Source organism: Cololabis saira, chromosome 1 (genome assembly GCF_033807715.1).
Source record: "Cololabis saira isolate AMF1-May2022 chromosome 1, fColSai1.1, whole genome shotgun sequence".
In the NCBI taxonomy this organism is placed as follows: Eukaryota; Metazoa; Chordata; class Actinopteri; order Beloniformes; family Belonidae; genus Cololabis; species Cololabis saira.
In genome coordinates, this window is record NC_084587.1 from 33764141 (window position 1) to 33786258 (window position 22118).

Consider the following 22118-nt stretch of genomic DNA (forward strand, 5'->3'; position numbering starts at 1 on the left):
ATTCTGTATGGAGTCCTTGACCTTCATTGGCCTCAATTAGCCCCGCCCCTTCTTCTGATTGGTTGTCCCTTTTTTCTGCTATAACTTTTGAATGGTTTGACATAGGAAGTCGTGGGTGGTGTCATTTCTGATACTTATGGGGGGCGGTGGCCGTGAGTGCGAGGGCCCGTTCATCGCTGCTTGCAGCTTTAATTTATTATTTATTATTATACATGCTTAGTAGCAGATCTTAGTTGATACATGCTTTTTATTATTTAATTGTCCTATGTTTTTTATATTGTTGTAACACCACAGAGTTGCTATCTAATTTCGTTGTTCGCACTGCTTATAATGACAATAAAGGAATTGAATTGATTGAATTGAATTAACATGGTCTGTATCAATCGTTTAAGGACCAGGGAATACTGATGTGAAATAGGCTACTGAAACAAGACATAATATGGACGAGAGGACAATATAGGATATATATATATATATATATATATATATATATATATATATATATATATATATATATATATATATATATATATATATATATATATATATATATATATATATATATATATAATAAACATGACTAATCCTATTGTATAACTACTGTTGGTTTAGACAAGCATTTAGTTGACAAGATGAGGAGATGGTGTTCACTGTGCATTTTGTGTCCCATAATTTAAGGTAATAGCTTTTTTCAAGTGATGCCAACAAGTTGGCCAGAATTTCACTTTGTATTTGCGTGTGGATGTATTTCATAAGGTGCAGCAAAATTAGTCCATAGTCATGATGAAAGCTTTATTGATCCAGTGCTGGATCTTAATCAAAATAATCAATGGATCACTGATTGAATATAAAGTCCAGAGAACAGTTTAAAACTTTCAATTATCTTTACGTAAACAAACAGGCAGTAAGAATGAAGATCTTAGTCTGCAGTTGAAGATTCTCAAAAGGGTTCAAAGACACAAATAAACTAAAAGGACATGTTGGGGTTATAGCTTATATAAGTGTTGTATGCTATCCTGCTTAAAGTGGACATAAAGAAAATTGCTTGATCACAACTTGATTACAGATTTTGTTGTTTTCTTTTTCCTTTTTGTTTCCCAAAATAACATCATAAACTTTGTAATCTCCTTTGCAGGAAAGTATTGTCTTCCCCCAACTTATTGCGGGTGGGAACAGCTGAAAACATCTTTGTGGAGTGTCAAGACTGCTCCGGAGGAAACATTAATGTCAACATCTTTGTGAAAAACCACCCAACAAGAGATAAAACCCTGGCATCGAAAACAGTGACCCTTACTAGTGCAGAACACTTCCAGGGCTTTGGAGAAATTACCGTAAATATAATACATTTCTCATTGCTGTATTGATAATATGACCTATAAAATATTTAGAAATCTTCTTAATGTTAATCTACTCCGAACACTGCATGTACCTCTTCATGCTGGTTTCAGATCCCGGCTGCAGACTTCAGTAAGGATCCCAACTTGAAGCAGTATGTGTACTTGCAAGCTGAGTTCCCTGGCCGAGTGCTGGAGAAAACAGTATTGGTGTCTTTCCAGTCTGGTTACATCTTTATACAGACAGACAAGACGCTCTACACCCCCGGCAGCAAAGGTGAATACTATGCTCCTTCAAAGCTGCAATGCATTACACCTGTCCTTGTTAAAGTTAATTCACTAACATTCCTTCTCACTTTTACCTATATTAATCTTTACAACCATTCAACAGTTAAATGAGTGTAAACTCAATAGCTATACCTAACTATCCTTAAATGAAATAAACTCTTTTCTCCCCTTTTCAGTTTATTACAGGATCTTTGCAATGACGCCAGGGATGAAGCCTGTGGAAAGAGATGCTCAAGCCATTGCTGATACTTCTGTTTCCATTGAGATTGTGGTATTGTGTTTTATTCTCTAAAGGCCAAGAATTGTAATTAATATTGTGAATGACAGGTCAAAACAATCACAAACTTGACAAAAAAGCTTATACTCTGTAAGAAGTGTGTCATTGTTCGATTTAGTATTCAAATATGTGTCTAGCGTTAAACCCTTTTGGCCGGCCTGATTTCAGGCTTATGTTCTTATATGGCATTTACCCCCTGTACCGGGGGCTCCAGGGTAGGATGAGTTTTAAGGGGAAGACAGAATATTTCAGCTAAGTGAAAGCTTATGGGGATAAAAAATGCATGGCTCAATGTTTAAATCTGTTAAATATTATATATTTTCAGACACCTCAGGACATTATCCTACCACTTGATCTAGTCTCGCTCAACTCAGGTGTTTACTCAGGAGACTACCAACTCGGTGAGATTGTAAGGTGAGTATGCTGCTTTTTGTAATTGTCCTTTTTCTATTTAGCTCTTTTTAGGTTGCTTAAAAGTTCAGTTTTAACCCTTTTTACCATGGATAACAACAAGCAGTAGGTCAGCTGTAAGCAAAGCTACAGACGCTGGAACCAGTCTGGTTGGCCAAACCCATTCAGTATGTCAAATTTCTCACAAATTTGAAGTTCCATTTGAGGCAATTTCCACTATTAAAGAACATACCAAACCAATCAAAAAGGAGCGAGGATGAGCTTTATGTGTCAACTCGTATAAAACCTCCATAGATATTTGTCTTTATATATGGCCCTGTGATAGACTGGCTACCTGTCAAGGGTGTAACCCTGCCTGTCACCTGTAATGAGCTGGGACAGGCTCTCGCAGGCCCCCTGGACCTTGGACAGGATTAATCGGTATAGATAAGGGATGGCGTTGAAAGTGATTTCATGTCCATGCCCATTGGAAGGCCATTTTAGTGTTCCCTTGTGCTGCCTTAAGGTGGCATACTTTTTACTGCAAAGGCAGTATATTGTATGTGCTTTCAAAAACAGCATTTAAAGTGTCAATGACACTACAAACATATTTGTGCATATACTGCTCTCAACTAGTGTTGCATCTGGACAAAGGACCAGGGCACAGATTTCAGACATTTTTTCGGGTCAAAAAAGTGAGAAGATTTATTCCAAAGACGGGTTAACAATGATGAAAAGAAAGAGAAGAAGTAATTTAATCATGGCAGAATAAAACCCTGAAAAATTCAACCAAAAATATAGGTAAAAGATATTGATAACACTACTCCAGTGAAAACTTGTTGTTGTAATTGTCACGTTAATATGTAAAATGTTGGCTTTATGTGTGTTTTTCTAGTCCTGGACTGTGGAAGTTGGTGGCAAAGTTCCACAGCAACCCGCAGGAGAGTTTCTCAGCAGAATTCGAAGTCAAAGAATATGGTAACTCTCTTACTGATGTTCTGATCCTAACTTGTACCACATTTATTTTTTTGTTTACCAAATGAACACAAACAACTAAACCAAAATGTCTAATTTCCCAGTGCTTCCTAGTTTTGAGGTGAAACTGATTCCTGTGAGCTCCTTCTACTATGTGGATGATGAAGAGCTTAACATTAACATCGAAGTTGCGTAAGTGCAGTGGACGACAGTTTTGGGTTTGAATATGTTTTTGCTGCCATCAAATCTTGATTTGATTTGGTTTTTTTTAGTTCATTGTGGGACTTAAACATGTTTGTCTCTTCCTATTGCAGGTATCTGTTTGGAAAACAAGTGGATGGCACCGCCTATGTCGTATTTGGTATCATGGACAAAGATGTGAAGAGGGGCCTCCCACACTCTCTTACAAGAGTGCCGGTAAGCATGAGCATTATTTGCATTTGTCTCGTTTGAATATAGTCAACATTTATGATGTTCTCATGAACTTAGACTGACGTATCTATATCATATAACATTAGGTCCAGAGTGGAAAGGGAACAGTCACACTGAAGAGGGACCAGATCATACGGACCCACCCAGACATCAACCAGCTTGTGGGGAAATCGATTTATGTGTCTGTCAGTGTGTTGACAGTGAGCGGTGAGGAACAGAACACACACTGGTGCCTGTTCAGTGCCACAGATCTTGTTTCACTCACTCACTCACTCATCTTCTCCCGCTTTATCCGTTACCGGGTCGCGGGGGCAGCAGCCTCAGCAGGGATGCCCAGACTTCCCTCACCCCAGACACTTCCTCCAGCTCTTCCGGGGGGAGTCCGAGGCGTTCCCAGGCCAGCCGAGAGACATAGTCTCTCCAGCGTGTCCTGGGTCTTCCCCGGGGTCTCCTCCCGGTGGGACATGCCTGGAACACCTCCCTAGGGAGGCGTCCAGGAGGCATCCGGTACAGATGCCCAAGCCACCTCAGCTGACTCCTCTCAATGTGGAGGAGTAGCGGCTCGACTCCGAGCCCCTCCCGGGTGACCGAACTCCTCACCCTATCTCTAAGGGAGCGTCCAGCCACCCTGCGGAGGAAACTCATCTCGGCCGCTTGTATCCGCGATCTTGTCCTTTCGGTCACTACCCAAAGTTCATGACCATAGGTGAGGGTAGGGGCGTAGATTGACCGGTAAATCGAGAGCTTCGCCTTTCGACTCAGCTCCCTCTTTACCACGACGGTCCAGTACATCGACCGCATTACTGCGGACGCTGCACCGATCCGCCTGTCAATCTCACGCTCCATTGTTCCCTCACTCGTGAACAAGATCCCGAGATACTTGAACTCCTCCACCTGAGGCAGGACTTCTCCACCCACCCGGAGAAGGCATGCCACCCTTTTCCGGTCGAGAACCATGGCCTCGGTCTTGGAGGTGCTGATTCTCATCCCTGCCGCGTCGCACTCGGCCGCAAACCGCCCCAGCACATGCTGGAGGTCCCGGTCTGATGAAGCCAACAGGACAACATCATCTGCAAAAAGCAGAGATGAAATCCTGAGGTTCCCAAACCGGATCCCCTCCGGCCCCTGGCTGCGCCTAGAAATCCTGTCCATAAAAATTATGAACAGGACCGGTGACAAAGGGCAGCCCTGCCGGAGTCCAACATGCACCGGGAACAAGTCTGACTTACTGCCGGCAATGCGAACCAGACTCCTGCTTCGATCATACAGAGACCGGACAGCCCTTAGTAGAGGGCCCCGGACTCCATACTCACTCAGCACCCCCCACAGAATGGCACGAGGGACACGGTCAAATGCCTTCTCCAGATCCACAAAACACATGTAGACTGGTTGGGCAAATTCCCATGAACCCTCGAGCACCCTGCGGAGGGTATAGAGCTGGTCCAGTGTTCCACGACCGGGACGAAAACCGCATTGTTCCTCCTGAATCCGAGGTTCGACTATCGGCCGTAATCTCCTCTCCAGTACCCTGGTGTAGACTTTCCCCGGGAGGCTGAGAAGTGTGATCCCCCTGTAGTTGGAACACACTCTCCGGTCCCCCTTTTTAAACAGAGGGACCACCACCCCGGTTTGCCACCCCAGCGGTACTGTCCCCTTCCTCCATGCAATGTCGCAGAGGCGTGTCAGCCACGACAGCCCTACGACATCCAGAGACTTGAGGTACTCAGGGCGAATCTCATCCACCGAACCACCTCGGTGACCTCGGCTTGGGTGATGGATGAGCACGCCTCCGAGCCCCAACCCTCTGCTTCCTCAGTGGAAGGCATGTCAGTCGGGTTAAGGAGATCCTCAAAGTATTCCTTCCACCGTCCGACAATGTCCCCAGTCGAGGTCAACAGCTCCCCACCAGCACCATAAATGGTGCCGGCAGAGTACTGCTTCCCCCTTCTGAGGCGCCGAACGGTCCTCCAGAATTTCCTCGAGGCCGACCGAAAGTCCTCCTCCATGGCCTCCCCGAACTCCTCCCAGACCCGAGTTTTTGCCTCCAAGACTGCCCGAGCCGCGGCCCGCTTGGCCTGCCGGTACCTATCTACTGCGTCAGGAGTCCCACCGGCCAACATAGCCCGGTAGGACTCCTTCTTCAGTCTGACGGCATCCTGTACTTCCGGTGTCCACCACCGGGTTCTAGGATTGCCGCCACGACAGGCACCGGAGACCTTGCGTCCGCAGCTTCGAGCCGCCGCGTTGACAATGGAGGCGGAGAACATGGTCCACTCGGACTCGATGTCCCCCGCCTCCCCCGGGATCCGAGAGAAGCTCTCCCGGAGGTGGGAGTTGAAGATGTCCCTGACAGAGGGCTCAGCCAGACGTTCCCAACAGACCCTCACAATCCGTTTGGGTCTGCCCGGTCTGTCCAACCTCCTCCTCCGCCAGCGCATCCAACTCACCACCAGGTGGTGATCAGTTGACAGCTCAGCCCCTCTCTTCACCCGAGTGTCCAAGACATGCGGCCGAAGGTCAGATGAAACGACAACAAAGTCGATCATTGACCTCCGGCCTAGGGTGTCCTGGTGCCACGTGCACTGATGGACACCCTTATGCCTGAACATGGTGTTCGTGATGGACAAACTGCGACTCGCACAGAAGTCCAACAACAAAACACCACTCGGGTTCAGATCGGGGAGGCCGTTCCTCCCAATCACGCCTCTCCAGGTATCACTGTCATTGCCCACGTGAGCGTTGAAGTCCCCCAGTAGAACAATGGAGTCCCCAGTTGGAGCACTATCAAGTACTCCTCCCAGGGACTCCAAGAAGGCCGGGTACTCCCCACTGCTGTTCGGCCCGTAGGCACAAACAACAGTGAGAGACCTATCCCCGACCCGAAGGCGCAGGGAAGCGACCCTCTCGTTCACCGGGGTGAACTCCAACACATGGCGGCTGAGCTGGGGGGCTATAACCAAGCCCACACCAGCCCGCCGCCTCTCACCCTGGGCAACTCCAGAGTAGTGGAGGGTCCAGCCCCCTTCAAGGAGCTGGGTTCCAGAGCCCAAGCTATGTGTGGAGGTGAGCCCGACTATCTCTAGCCGGTATCTCTCAACCTCACGCACAAGCTCCGGCTCCTTCCCCCCCAGCGAGGTGACATCTTGTTTCAATCACAGTTATTTAATGTTCCAAATAGATCAAGACCGATATCAGAATTGCTGGCGGTCAAAAATGATGAATATATGAAGAAAAAAGAACAAATACCATTCTAGCTTTTGCATGGTGAAAGAGCAGGCGCTGTCCTGTTCTACTGAAGGTACTCAGAGTACATGTACTTGTGTTTCTGTTACAGGTAGTGAGATGGTGGAGGCAGAGCTGAGAGGGATTCAAATCGTCACATCGCCCTACAGCATCTCTTTCAAAAGAACGCCCAAATATTTCAAACCAGGAATGTCATTTGATGTGGCGGTAAAGTACCAAGTCATATTTCCATTGTCTGATTACAAAATATAGCTATATTTTAACTTTGATTTTAGTCTCCCCTTGTGTCCCTGTGTTTTAAATCCACCCATTCATTGGGTTCAGGGTGATTGGTAGATGAAGTCTACTAATTTTTCGTTAATGGCAGGTTGAAGTCCTCAATCCTGATAAGAGTCCAGCAGAAGGTATTCCAGTGGTGGTTGAACCTGGAAATGTGAGGGGCTTCACTGCAGCCAACGGCATGGCAAGACTCACCATCAATACAGCAGGAACGCAGAACAAACTTCCAATCACTGTAAGCTAACTTAGAACATAAGATGAGCATTAATGAGCATTTATGAGCTGACTTATAAAAAAAGGGAGGGGGGTAAGGGGTACTCTTTGAATGGGTATAAAGCAGAAAAAATAATTATCATTTAATAATTAAGTATTTTGGAATTGAATTGACAAATATAAGTAAAATGTTTTCAAAAATGTAAGAATTATACAAAACCCTACTTGATTTAAAAGCTTGAATCAAAAGAACATGCCCATGTTAACACATGTTTGCTGAATTTTAATGAATGAATTGAACGTAATTGTATTGTGTACATTTACAAATGTATGAATTTTGTTGCAGGCAAAAACAGAGGATTCTAGGATTTCAGATAATAGACAAGCAAACGCCACTATGGAAGCTGTCCCGTACAAAACAGTCAGCAAAAGTTACATTCACATCGGTAAGTGACGTCCTGAAACAGAGAAGCACCTACTGTGGTGGCAGCAGTCAAAGGCATATCATTCAATTATTCAATTATTGAATGATTAACAAAATTTTACAACTTGGCTTCACGTTTGCAGGTGTGGATACAGCTGAGCTGAAATTAGGAGACAACCTGAAAATCAACCTCAACCTCAACAAGCAGCCAAATAAACCCAAAGACATCACATATCTGGTGAGAGCACCCGTGCGAGCATTCATACACATAACTATGTTTATTGTCCTCTTTGGCCTCTGCCATTACATTTGGTAAGTAACAATGTGCAAATCTGTGTCCCTAGATCTCAAGTAGAGGTCAGCTGGTGAAATTTGGACGATACAAAACACAAGGCCAAGTTCTGATTTCCCTGATAGTTCCCATCACCAAAGAGATGCTGCCATCATTCCGCATCATAGCCTACTATCACCCAACTTCTAATGAAGTGGTTTCAGACTCCGTTTGGGTGGATGTCAAAGATACCTGCATGGGCACGGTGAGACACATTACAATATTGTAGCAGTCCAGGTGCAGAGATATTATTCACATCCGTGACATTACTAACCTTTACTTCAAATGCAGCTGACGCTGGAACCAACGAGAAACGTTCCATCTTATGAGCCTCGTAGGATGTTTGGTCTTAGAGTCAAAGGAAATCCACTTTCCTCAGTGGGACTGGTGGCTGTTGACAAAGGAGTCTATGTCCTGAACAACAAGCACCGCCTCACACAGAAAAAGGTGAGTTAGTGATCTGTATCAAATGTGCATCTGCACTTTTAAGTATTTAGAACAATGAAACATAAACAAATAATAAAACTACATATTCAAACATTAATCAAATACTCAACTTGATACATTTAATATGACAAAGGACGCACACACTAAATACCGGGTTCTTACTAGGTCTTAAACTTGGATAAATACAACCCGAAAGACAAATTTACAAGAATTGAATTGAAAATTCCTGAGAAAAACTGGAGATGTTTGGCCATAACGCACAGTAGACCATCTGGAGACAAACTAACAAAACTCGGCACAAATACCTCATACTAATTGTCGAGCATAGTGACATAGCGGTGATGATTTAGGCTTGTGGCTTTGTGGCCATGGAGCCTTGGGCGCCTTGTCATATGACAGGAAAATGTCCGCAAGCACACCACCAAATCTAAATCAGAATAGCTGGAAAAGATCGGAATCAGGGTGTCACCATGGCCAAGTCAAAGTCCAGACCTCCACCTGATTGAGAGGAGATGTACATTAAAGAATGTCCAAAAATCTCAATGAACCATAAAGACAAGGGCCGACATTCATCCACAATGATGCTAGGGACCGATGCTGCCTTATAGGGTATATAATGCTGGTGATTTTACAATATCTTGAATTATAATACATTTTACACACACTGCTTCTTAATGTTTGCCAGGTTTTGTTAAATAGATAATAAAACGTGGCCGGTGACTACAAGTCGTGTTATCGTTCAACTGGGTTTGTATTTACTCAGTTTCATGACTAGATCATTTTTTAGTGACTTATCACCTAAAATATAGTCCCCTTTCACACAACTCTAAATAAATTAGTCAGTTTGACTTAAAAACTGTAACCAAAAGCTCTACCTGTTTGTTATTCCACCCTGCAGGTGTGGGACATTGTGGAGCGATACGACACAGGCTGCACACCTGGTGGAGGGGAGAACAGTATGAGTGTTTTCAAGGATGCTGGGCTCGTATTTGAGACCAGCACAGCTTTAGGAACTACTTACAGACAAGGTGACAATGTTATGATGATGTTATAGTTTCTGTTGTCTATATAACAGTCTAATTCCACCAACAGCTCAAGGATGAAATAAATTAACAAGGTCCCTGCTATTGGCTTTGTTACTTTCCATTTTCATATTGGCTCCTTGATCCTGGATTTGATCTCTTATCTTTTAGGGCTCTTAAACATTTGGTTGCACTCTTAAAAATGTACCCTAATTGTTTTGCAACTCTAGATAAAAACAAATTAACTGGTTTTAAAGACGTGATCTGTGTCTCCTTTTCAGAACTGAAATGTGAGCAGCCGCCTCCCAGGTCAAAACGAGGTACAACCATAATGGATGTAAGAACCACATTAGGTAAGAGGCACTGCTGCCTGAGCCACTCAATAACCAAAGACCTGCTGATTATCACCGTTTTTCCCTCCATCTAACTGGAAACTCAGTTTCTCTTGTGATATTACTATAATTAATTTTACTCTATTAAGACATTCTACTTTAATCATCCCCTTCCTTTCCAGTGAGTAACTATACAGACGAACTTGAACGTGAATGTTGTTTGGACGGCATGAAGGATATCCCGGTTTCCTACACCTGTGAACAGCGCAGCGAGTACATTGTGGATGGAAAAAAATGTGCAGAGGCCTTCCTGCACTGCTGCAAGGAGATGGAGACCCAGATAAGAGAGAAGAAAGACGAAAACCTCCAACTGGCTCGAAGTATGACACAGAAAGGAGGGCTGGAGACTGTTCAAAGGCATATTGGTTGTAATAAAAATAAGTAATAATACCATATTTAATTACTTTTTAGGCGAGTCTGATGACAGTTACATGGACAGCAATGAAATCAATTCTCGAACCCAGTTCCCTGAAAGCTGGCTGTGGTCAGACGTCACCCTGCCTCCCTGCCCCCGACAAGACCCCAACTGGTAAATTAAACTTTGTGCACATTTGAAACAAAAAAAGAAGACACATTCCAAACAGTAAGACGTTAACATCTAAAGCTGCTCTCAAACAGTTTATGCATTACTTTTTTTCAGTGAGATCACATCATGGCAGAAAAATGTTCCTTTGCAAGACTCAATCACAACCTGGCAGTTCACGGGAATCAGTCTCTCTAGAACTCATGGTGAGGAATCGTTGAGTTAATTTCGTTCAGTTCATGACAGTACGAAGGCCCTATTGTATTTTGGTTTTGTTATTCCTTGTTGCTGTCTTTAAGAATTTAATCACTTTTTTTGTTTTGTTTTCCTGTATTTCATATTTAAGGAATTTGTGTTAGTGAGCCTCTGGAGGTTATTGTCCAGAAGGAATTCTTCATTGATCTCAGGTTGCCTTATTCTGCGGTCCGTGGAGAGCAACTGGAAATTAAAGCAGTCCTTCACAACTACAGACCTGAAATGATCACTGTAAGTCAAACTCAACAGAATATATTTTACTAAAACCTACAGAGTAACAAAGTGTACCAGGGCGAGTGCTACTGGGGCCGACCGAAGGATGGAGAGACACGGAGTTTCGTGCAGACCCTTTTATTCAGAACACCCAGACCACCCACACACAGTGCACAAGCACCTCTGCATGACAGCAGCTCCTCCGACCTCTTTGCTGCTGTCCAGCTCCGCCTTATAAGGCAGGCAGGGTGGAGAGAACCAGCCACTCAGGCGAATGGGACACAGGTGCGTGTCCCATCAACTTCTCCACCCTGCCACACACCCCCAACGCCAACCTCGAGCCGGGGTCTGTCCGTCCGGCCGAGCCTACTCCCCCCCCCCGCCCCCTCGGAGCGGGAGAGGAAGCCCAGAACCCTCCGGGCCTTCCTGGTCGGGGGGTCGTCCCCGGCGTCGGCCCACCCGCCGTGGAAGACGCTCTCGGGACCGGGCCCATGGTGGCCCCGGGCCAAACGGAGCGTCCAGGACCACCTCCCTCACGGCGCAGCCCCGTTCTGCAGCTGGTGCGTCCCGGACCACGCCCTCCTTGGTGACGCAGCCCTGCGCGGGCTGCTGGTCCGCCTCCGGACCGCCTCTTCCCCCACACTCTGCTCTGGCTGCAGGTCCGGCCCCCGCCTCCGCAGCCGCCTCCGCAGCCGCCTCCGCAGCCGCCTCCCCAGCCAACTCCGCCTCCCTCTCCCCCTCCGTCTCCGTCGCCGACTCCGTCCCAGGAGCCGTAGCCTGGCGGCCCGCAGCTTCTGCCTCCCGGCCTCTAAGCTGCGGCCCCACCAGCGCTGCCGCGGCGAATCTCAGACGGGGTGCAGGGATGGGTCGCTCCGTTGGCCCCGCCGTCTCGGGAGCCGTCGCCTGGCGGCCCGCAGCTCCTGCCTCACGGCCCCTGAGCTGCGGCGCCGCCAGCTCCTCCCCCGCTGCTGGCGCAGGGCTGGGTCGCCCCGCGGCCACGAGCGCCTCCATTGCGGCGAGCTGCCGCTCGCCCTGGTCGCGGAACACGGCCGTCATGCCCGCCATGGCCTGGGCGAGCGCGTCCAGGGCCCGCTCCATGCCTCTCTCCTCCATCCTTTGCGCCCCACGTTGGGTGCCAGATGTAGCAGGGCGAGTGCTATCGGGGCCGACCGAAGGATGGAGAGACACGGAACTTCGTGCGGACCCGTTTATTTAGACCAGTTTCACCAACACACACACGTGCAGAAGCACATCAGCATGACAGCAGCTCCTCCGACCTCTTTGCTGCTGTCCAGCTCCGCCTTATAAGGCAGGCAGGGTGGAGAGAACCAGCCACTCAGGCGGATGGGACACAGGTGCGTGTCCCATCAACTTCTCCACCCTGCAACACAAAGAAATTCTGATCTTTACATACTGGCTTGGATCACGGCGTGATATACGTGCTCTGTAGCTGAGCATTCTCATGCTCAAACAGATTTTAAAAATTGCAAACGGATTAATATGATTCTTGAAATTATTTGAATGTGATTTATACTTGATAAACTGCACTTATAGTTTCTTTCTCCATCACTGTCTTGCCTTCAAGGTTCGTGTGGATCTGACCGAGGAAGAGGATGTATGCAGTGCAGCTTCCAAACGTGGCAGGTACAGTCAGGTGGTCAGAGTCGGGCCCACGGGTACGCGAGCTGTATCCTTCATCGTTATTCCCATGAAGGAGGGACTGCGCAGGATTGAAGTCAAAGGGGCTGTTAAAGACTCATCCCTCACTGATGGAGTTATGAAGATGCTGAAGGTGGTGGTGAGTAATGCAGACTCTGAGCAAATCAATCTCATGAAGGGGAGTGTCAGTGCAGTCCAGACTCGAGCTCCATCCCCTGGTCGTCCACAGAGTTTTAAAAAATTCCTCTCTTGTGTCCTCTTAGTGAAAACCTTCAGGTTGTCATCCTGATGAGATGCAATCATTCACTTGTGCCAGAAATCCTGAGCACTTAAGAAAAATGTCTCATGTAGGATGTTTTTTCTTGTGAACTGGTAGCCTGTATTGAAAGTGAAAAGAGACACAGGAAATGTGAATGGCATGCGGCAAAAGCTTCACAGACTGGGAGTCAAAGCTGAACCAGCGCCAATGAAGATGCATAGCCTCTCTGTAGATGTGTTAAGAAATGGTGGATTAGTATCCAGACCAGGGGGCAGGAGTTCCCAAAAATAGTGATTTATTGTACTTAAATCAAAGAAAAGCGCTGCTTAGCAGGAATGAAAAACGTGGAGGGAGAAAACAGTACGGACCAGCAGGGAGCAAGGGAAAGACAAGACCAGATATACACAAGGCTTAACGAGACACAGGTGCAGACGATCGGGGCAGATGGGAAAACAGGAAACACAAAGACAGGGGCTTCAAAATAAAACAGGAACTATCACAACCATAACAGATGGGGCACCTCATCCCACTAACCTCTCTAGAACCTACGGTATTTAACACTCAAATAAAATAAGCGTCTATCCTGGAATGTCTCACAGTTCTTGTCACATTTCCAGGGAATTATGAGGCTATCTGAGTTTAACCATTGGATTGGTATTCATGAGTTGATGTTAGAGCCTGTTTTACACCACATGCACTGTCAAGAACACACACTAAAGTCTTTGATTCATTAGATCAGAGGATTTTGCGTCTCAAATGTGAGTCATTAACGTGCAGCTGAATAGTGTTAAACCATTGATTTCGCAGGTCTACTGACACTTATGTCAAACCCATGGCTTGGTTTTCACTCTTACATCCATAACCAACTATAAAGCCTTTAGCAGCCTTTTCTTTATGTGTCCAGTTAAGAGTGGTGGACTGCAGTCAAGAAATGAAAGCACCTAAAGGACCAGTGGTAGTAATAGCATGCAAAAGAGCTCTTGGTGTAGCTATATGATAGAATAAATAGCCATCACTTTCAAATGGAAAAAAAAAGAAACTAAAAATGTACAGTTGATAATTCAGATGAAACTCTCTGCCATACTGGATAATGATCATTTGATTTGTGTATAATAGTTGTCCTAACTTTTCTTTTTCTAGCCTGAAGGTGTGCTGCATAAAACTATTAAGAGTGTAACACTTAATCCAACTATTAAGGGCAATAGTAAGTATTAGCATCCTGTAGTTTTAACTAATTACATGTTTGTTTCAATTACCATCTAATTTCTCACTATTTTTTTTCCCTTAGATGGTGAACAAGTAGAAATTCTGAATAGTAAAATTCCCAAGAAAGATATGATTCCAAACGCACCTTCTACCACTCAGGTATCTGTAACAGGTGAGAAGCGAGTTAATGATACCCACCTTCCTTACAATGACCTTTGTATGCTTGTTTAGTGGCCTTCCTTACGCTTTCTAACATTCTTGTGTGTGTGTGTGTGTGTGTGTGTGTGTGTGTGTGTGTGTGTGTGTGTGTGTGTGTGTGTGTGTGTGTGTGTGCGTGTGTGTGTGCGTGTGTGTGTGTGTGTGTGTGTGCAGGGCGAGAACAAGTATCTGGACTGGTGGAGAATGCCATTAGTGGGAAATCAATGGGTACACTGATCTACCAGCCTTCGGGTTGTGGAGAGCAGAACATGATCCACATGACCCTGCCTGTCATTGCAACCACATATTTGGACAAAACCAAACAGTGGGAGGCTGTGGGCTTTAAGAAACGTGATGAAGCGCTCCAGCATATTAAGACTGGTAAGTCCAACCGGACTTCATGAATGACCTATGCTCCCCAAAGAGCCAAAGGGTTTAAGTAAGTCAAGTCCAACCGGAGGAAAACATGCCTCTTTTGACCTCAATTTAAAGAACTCCTCCAGATGATTTTGAGTGGATAGAAAGAGAGCAAAGAAATGGCATTTTCCAACAAAGCTGTGGGTTGTTTTTATTTGTCCAGGTTATAACAACCAGCTGGCTTATCGCAAACCAGATGGCTCTTTTGCTGTCTGGGCTAAACATGCAAGTAGTACCTGGTGAGGCACCCAAACGTTTGTGGATTCATACTAACTGTTATATTTTGTGCATATTCTATTTACTGGTATATTTTCATGCAAACTCTTAGCAAATAACTTTTCTTATTTTCTTTCTCTCCACAAGGCTTACAGCTTATGTTGTCAAGGTGTTTTCCATGGCCCACACTCTGATAGCAGTGCAACAGGCACATATCTGTGACGGTGTCAAGTTTTTGATCCTCAACGCTCAGCAGCCTGATGGCTTGTTTAAGGAGGTTGGAACAGTTTCCCATGGGGAGATGATTGTGAGTGCAAAATCATTCACAAACACAGCACAAGGATGATGATCTGCTTCAAATAAATTATGTGCGTTTGTTTTTTTTACATCTTAATGACAATGGAAAAAACTGCCACACTGATATGTGTGTTTGTGTATGTGTGCAAATGTAGGGTAATGTTCGGGGCACAGACGGAGATGCCTCCATGACCGCCTTCTGTCTTATTGCAATGCAAGAGTCACGCACAATATGTGCTGCGAGCGTTAATGTGAGTATCATACTTCTTCCTTTAATTCCTCATTTACTTGATTTGCAGTAATCACTCTGTTTTTACAAGCATATATGTATGTAGAATGTCTAACTGAACTATAAATTAGGAGAATTATCATTTCGATAGGGTAAAAGCTCTAACAAAAAACTGTTTGTAGATATATTACACTGAACCATTCCGGTTTGTGTTTCTTCTGTCATCAGCAATTAAGAAAGGCTGAGTGTGGCTCACAATTCAAAGAAGAGAAAATGTTTTGTTTTTAATTGCCACTGTCATTTATTTTAACCAGTCAAACTCCTACCCTCCTTCTTCCTTCTTTTTCCTTTCCCACCTATACAGAGTTTGCAAGGCAGTATTGATAAAGCGGTTGGCTACCTGGAAAAACGCCTGCCCTTCCTAACCAACCCTTATGCTGTTGCCATGACATCATACGCCCTGGCCAATGAAGAGAAACTGAACCGGGACATCCTCTACAAATTTGCCTCAACAGGTACCATCAAAAAAGATATTAACACTCTAAAAAAAAAAAAAAATGTAAATTACATATGAATTCAATGTTTATATTTAACACTTATTTAGAAAAATTTTAGATACACATACAAAAATATCACATGAATCTAATAAATTATCTTGTCAATGATCTTGTTTTATGTATTTGAGAATATACATTCCTATGGGATTAAATATCATGAACCTCCCCTAAAAGTATCCATGATTGGGGGGATTTCTATTGCATTAAGCTTGTTGGGGGGATTTCTATTGCATTAAGCTTGTTGGACATGTTTGATAGCATTAAAAGAACCAATCTGTCTGTATCTTCCAGATTTAGCCCACTGGCCCGTGCCTGGAAAACGCATGTTCACACAGGAAGCGACAGCGTATGCGCTCTTGGCTTTGGTCAAGTCCAAGGTGGGTATTTTCCACCCAGGCGTGTGTTTTACAAGCAGGGGGACCACATCCTATGCTGTCAGATCGGACTCACAGAAAAGCTGTAGGATCTGTAAAGTAAATTTAAATCTAATAGTGGTAGATTTCTTGGTGAACCACGTACACGTCACCTCTCTGAAAGACCAAAGTCAGAACACTTAGTGAGGTCGTGATATTAACTTAGCTGCAGGAGTCAGTCTTCAACCCTCTTATCCAGAACATAAAAAACAGAATAACAGGAGCGCTGCTGGTGTCCCCACAACCACCGGGGCTCTTGCAATGGGTGCAACAGTGAACTCAAAAGAAAAAATGCAGGCACTCTGGTGGCTTGAAAAAAGTTAAAAAACCTTTATCTGGACTGGGTTACATTCTAAAAAACACCAATGCGTGTCGGCTTACGCCTTCCTCATGGTGTATGGAGTCTCCATTTTTGCCTGCATTTGCCTGCATTTTTTCTTTTGAGTTTCCCTCTTATCCAGAGGTTTGCAGACTCACCTCAGACCATCTGGGTCCACAGAGCCAGGGCAGATTCATCGTCACTGTTTCTACATGATTGCCTTCAATTCTTATAATTGTGCTTGTGCACTCCTTATGTATTGTCATATAGCACTATCATGGATACAAATGATGTCCCTCCACACATTGAAAGGTTTTATATAAAAATAAGATGAATGCTGACATCTAACTGTTGATATTTTTGACAACAAAAATGAGGCTGTCTTTATATTTCCCAAATAATTTCAAGGATCTGAAAGGACTCAAATCCCTTGAAGAATCCTTTTTTTTTTTCTTTTTTTTTTTACATCAATTGAACTCATCCACAACACAAAAGCATTCATAAATGTTTACCACTCTTATGTTACCATTTTGTGTAAATGCTAAAAAAACAGTCTGCTGCTCAACAATCAGTCCCAAACCTTTGCTGTTTTGTTATCCTACATAAGAAAAAAGAAACTAATAAAGAATCCTAATACTCATGTGTAAACGTTGAAAACTGGCCAGTAGTAATATTGCACTACAGCAGAACTTTTTTTCTGAAACATAATTTCAGAGTCAGGCACTGTGACTTCAATTCTTCTTTCTCCTTCTGTCAATGAAGGCCTTAGAAGATGCACGACCTGTTGTGAGGTGGTTCAACCAGCAGCAGTTTGTAGGTGGAGGTTATGGATCAACTCAGGTAACCCAAAAACCTTCTATTCATCCGGACCACTCGTCCATTCTAAGTGAAATTTCACATCTTCTATAGTTCATTTGGTGTCATAACCTTATCTTATTTCCTGTTTCTGACTTTTTTTTTTCGGTCTAGGCTACAATAATAGTGTACCAGGCTGTGTCAGAGTACTGGACCAATGCTCAAGAACCACCCTACAATCTTGATGTGGACATCTTGTTGCCAGGCAGATCGAAGCCCGACAAGTACACCTTCACTAGAGACAACCACTATGCCACAAGAACATCTAAAGTGAGATATTCCCCTTCTCACATGCAATTCGCCGTGTTTGGTACTACTGTTTGTTTACCTCTGTGCGTGCGTGGTTGTGCACCCCAACAGATAAATGAAATAAACCAGGACGTGAAAGTGAAGGCCACGGGATCAGGAGAGGCAACGGTGAAAGTAAGAAAGCAGTTTTGTGTTCATTTGTTTTCAAACCTATGAATCCAAGTGCACTTTTATCAATCTGTAAACAATAAGTGAGCTTGAGGAAGTTCTTGACAGGGGAAATAAGGGGGAGGAACTAACTCTTTGTCTTTTGCTGAAGTTTTGTTTAAAATTTTAACACATGTGATGTCATGCACAAACTTCTTTACCTTCAATGCAATGTAGGTAAAGCGTAATAAAAGATGTTTCCAAGCAACATCTGCTTCAGAACAGTTGATGAATGGAGAATACAGATCTCTATTTGTGGAAAACAACACAAAAACAACTACTTTATTTACCTAACAGATGGTGTCGCTGTATTACGCTCTGCCTAGTGAAAAGGAAAGTGACTGTGAGAATTTTAATGTGTCAGTGCAACTACAAGCAGGTAATTTGATGGAGTCTATTTGGTTTCCTTTTCTATTTCGTTTAGTCCGTCTGTCTTAATTTACTCATCGTCTCTGTTTAAATAACCTCATGCACAACCTTTGTTTTGTTCAGAGAAACTGGATGAAGACGAGAAGGTTTATATGCTTACTGTCGAGGTTTTGTAAGTACAATGCATTACACCGCTGCTTCTAGAAAATAATATTGTAAATATTTAATATTTAAGATTGATCCAGAGTTTTTGGTTTAGTGTTCTTCCCCTACATGTTGTCATTTTCATGATTTCTTCAATTCCGTGTGCAGGTTTAAGAACAAGACACGTGATGCTACCATGTCAATCATTGATATTGGCTTGTTAACTGGCTTCACTGTTGACAACAAAGACTTGAAAGCAGTAAGAATTTTTGATGACCAGAGATTATGATTAAAATGAATAACAAATTGGATGTATAGGATGTTTTTATGGTTTAAGATATGTCTCATGACACATGCATTACATGTGTCTAGCTGTCAGAAGGTCGCGCGCGGATCGTTTCAAAGTACGAGATGAACACAGTTCTGTCAGAGAAAGGTTCACTCATCCTCTACCTGGACAAGGTGACCTATCAGCCTTCTTTCTCTTGATCTGTTTTTCCTCCTTACTTTTTCTTTGTGCTTGTTTATCTGATATTTGTCCTTCATCTCTCTAAAGGTTTCTCACACACGACCAGAGCTGATCAGTTTTAGAATCCATCAGACCATGAAAGTGGGCGTTTTACAGCCAGCAGCCGTGTCTGTCTATGAATACTATGACCGTACGTCTCTAAAGCACATGCAAACTTTATGTACCTCTTGTCAATTGACTTCACTGTCTTACTGTATAGAAAAGTGGACTGAAAGTTCATTATGTGGAATATGTGTGATTTTAGATGCAGTTGAGTAAGCAAACATATATATATAGTAATGACCAAAAGTTTGGACACACTTTCCCAATTTGAATGAGAAGATGTGTCCAAACTATATATATGTATATGTATAATTCAAATTCCTTGCTTTCCCATTTCAGAAACACCTTGTGTGAAGTTCTATCATCCAGAGAGGAGAGGTGGACAACTATTGCAGCTTTGTAGGGATGATGAATGCACCTGTGCAGAAGGTAAGACGAAGAAGACTAGGATGGCGTCCCACACTAATACAAACTTTTTAACGTTACTTCATTAGTACTCACTCCATTTTATCATGATTTTTTTTTTTTCAGAGAACTGCAGTATGCAGAAAAAGGACGAAGTTAGTAATGATGACCGCACAGCTAAAATTTGCGAAAGCACAGAAAGCAGCAAAATAGAGTTTGGTAAGAAATCAATTAGGTTTCTTCCCAAGATATTGTGTCTTCTAATCTTCTGATCTAAGGGAAAACTACTGTATCTTTCTACAGCATACAAAGTTGTGGTGGAAGAGACTGAATGGGACTTATCTACAGACAGTTACAAAATGCGATTACTTGACGTCATCAAAGAAGGTGGGTTTTTATCTCATTTACAGCTGCAGTTGATATACACTGGCATAGTAACACCAACATGATTATTTGATTCAAATTATGTATGTCATGTTTGGTATTTTTATTATAATGAGATAGTATGTAATGTGAAAATCATTGCTGGACAATTAATAATATCTCTGGCTGCACTGTTAGGCAACTTGTAAGTACTCCAAGATGTGCAGGTGTCTATCAAGAAGTGATCTCCTGCTTAACAACATACAAAAAAGGCATATTTTAATTTAATGACCTGAAGAACCTTGTAAATATTATTCTCCCCTTGATGGTGGTTAAGACCCGTTTTGATGTTGGGACGTTGTACAACAATCCTCAACTAAGAGATTCAAGATAGAAATGATATTTCTCATCAAATAAGTAAGAATCAGAATCAGAATCAGAATCATCTTTATTGGCCAGGTTCGAACATTGTCCAACAAGGAATTTGACTCCGGTAATTTCGCTCTTAGGTAGTAAAATTAACAATAAACAATACACAAATGTGGTATTTCTATGTACAGAATAAACATTTAAAGATACAGCAGTTTGTGGTAGAGAAAAGGACAGTTCTAAATAAAAATAAAAATAACCTATTTACAATTTTACAAGACAAATTATACAAAAAATACAAAATATACAAAAAATACAAAAAAAATATACAAAAGAAATACAAAAGTGAGAGGTGCAGCAGACATGATTATTAAAGAAGGTGCTAGAGATTTTTTATTGCACGTGTTTGGTTACTCTGAGACTGTTATTTGTGGGAGTTCTTCAGAGCAACCGCTTGCGGGAAAAAACTGTCTCTGTGTCTTGAGGTTCTAGTGCACAGTGCTCTGTAGCGCCGTCCAGAGGGGAGGAGTTGGAACAGTCTGTGTCCTGGGTGTGAGGGGTCTGCAGAGATGCTACCTGCCCGTTTCCTGCTCCTGGACCGGTACAGGTCATCGATAGATGGGAGATTAGTCCCAACTATCCTCTCTGCAGACCTGATTGTCCGTTGCAAGAGATTACAATATCAAACCTTTTGTGTTTAGTGCAAAGATCAGGCAACATTTTATCCACCGTGTGTAGATAAAAGGCAGATAAAAGTAAGAAGCTGTCAGAAAAAAGTAAGGTAAAGATACCTGTATATTCTACATAGGTACAAATTTAATCCCAACTTCTTATCACAAGGAAAACGATCTGGGTTCATAGACATTCTTTTTTCCCCCTTAAATATAAACCAGTGTGGACACCCAGTGGTTGATATTGATGATGTGTTTGATCCTTAACAGCTATTTGTCTCTTTCTCTTCTGTGTTTTAACAGGAAGCACTGACGTTGGTCCTCAGGGTAAACTACGTACATTCCTCAGTTACCAGCACTGCCGAGCAGCTTTAGATCTGAAAAAGGGCAAAACATACCTTATCATGGGCTCATCCAGAGATATACACATAGATGACCAAAAGCAAACGTAAGTCTGTTATTGTGTTCAATTTTAGTTATCAGTTATCATAAATTTAAATAATCTCATGTTCACATACCTTATTGTGCTCAGCAAACTCTGGCGATCTACTCAGATTTGTCTCCTTGCTGTCCTCAGATATCAATATGTACTTGGTGAGAGAACCTGGATTGAATACTGGCCAACAGCAGCAGAGTGTCAACAGGAGGAACACGGGGCTACCTGTATGGGCTTGGAGGAGATGGTGGATCAATACAAAAACTTTGCATGTCAGCAGTAGTGGAACTCCAGGAAACATTTTGCTCTTTTCAAATTTTTATTTTGCATTGTATTTGTAAAAGATCAAGAGCCATGACATTAAGATGAATAAAAAAAAAGTTATATTGTGCTTATTAAAAAGCAATGATCAATGTCATTTGAGTGCATTTGATTTCTGGGGACACGTCACAGCTTCAAGCCACTTTATTCAAATAGTTGTCTAATGGAGCTCATCAATACTGCGATACAAATAATCATTAGCGCTATAACAGTGAAGTTTTAGTGCTATAGCAGTGAATCATTAGTTCTATAGCAGTGAATCATTAGTGCTATAGCAGTGAATCATTTGTGCTATAGCAGTACTACTACTACTACTACTACTACTGTCATTTAGCAGACGCTTTTATCCA

The 22118-nt window shown here is 43.2% G+C and overlaps 1 protein-coding gene across 1 annotated transcript in view; it reads left to right on the forward strand.

Annotated features, from left to right (window-relative positions):
• Window positions 1-21865, forward strand: part of LOC133443746 (complement C3-like) — a 28252-nt gene extending 6387 nt beyond the window's left edge. Inside the window, exons 2-43 of the mRNA XM_061720942.1 lie at window positions 1136-1331; window positions 1449-1611; window positions 1799-1893; window positions 2225-2313; window positions 3185-3267; window positions 3369-3456; window positions 3579-3681; window positions 3783-3903; window positions 7031-7146; window positions 7307-7453; window positions 7778-7877; window positions 7999-8093; window positions 8200-8391; window positions 8478-8633; window positions 9532-9661; window positions 9937-10008; window positions 10170-10367; window positions 10459-10576; window positions 10688-10776; window positions 10917-11056; window positions 12624-12836; window positions 14097-14160; window positions 14245-14334; window positions 14535-14741; window positions 14941-15016; window positions 15141-15300; window positions 15446-15541; window positions 15884-16034; window positions 16368-16453; window positions 17571-17648; window positions 17778-17933; window positions 18024-18086; window positions 18417-18498; window positions 18612-18660; window positions 18801-18891; window positions 19005-19094; window positions 19189-19291; window positions 19543-19632; window positions 19735-19827; window positions 19912-19995; window positions 21315-21459; window positions 21589-21865. Coding sequence (XP_061576926.1) covers window positions 1136-1331; window positions 1449-1611; window positions 1799-1893; window positions 2225-2313; window positions 3185-3267; window positions 3369-3456; window positions 3579-3681; window positions 3783-3903; window positions 7031-7146; window positions 7307-7453; window positions 7778-7877; window positions 7999-8093; window positions 8200-8391; window positions 8478-8633; window positions 9532-9661; window positions 9937-10008; window positions 10170-10367; window positions 10459-10576; window positions 10688-10776; window positions 10917-11056; window positions 12624-12836; window positions 14097-14160; window positions 14245-14334; window positions 14535-14741; window positions 14941-15016; window positions 15141-15300; window positions 15446-15541; window positions 15884-16034; window positions 16368-16453; window positions 17571-17648; window positions 17778-17933; window positions 18024-18086; window positions 18417-18498; window positions 18612-18660; window positions 18801-18891; window positions 19005-19094; window positions 19189-19291; window positions 19543-19632; window positions 19735-19827; window positions 19912-19995; window positions 21315-21459; window positions 21589-21730 — 4900 coding nt within the window. The 3' untranslated portion in view covers window positions 21731-21865. The remainder of the gene's footprint in view (window positions 1-1135; window positions 1332-1448; window positions 1612-1798; window positions 1894-2224; window positions 2314-3184; window positions 3268-3368; window positions 3457-3578; window positions 3682-3782; window positions 3904-7030; window positions 7147-7306; window positions 7454-7777; window positions 7878-7998; window positions 8094-8199; window positions 8392-8477; window positions 8634-9531; window positions 9662-9936; window positions 10009-10169; window positions 10368-10458; window positions 10577-10687; window positions 10777-10916; window positions 11057-12623; window positions 12837-14096; window positions 14161-14244; window positions 14335-14534; window positions 14742-14940; window positions 15017-15140; window positions 15301-15445; window positions 15542-15883; window positions 16035-16367; window positions 16454-17570; window positions 17649-17777; window positions 17934-18023; window positions 18087-18416; window positions 18499-18611; window positions 18661-18800; window positions 18892-19004; window positions 19095-19188; window positions 19292-19542; window positions 19633-19734; window positions 19828-19911; window positions 19996-21314; window positions 21460-21588) is intronic.
• Window positions 21866-22118: the final 253 nt, after the last annotated feature.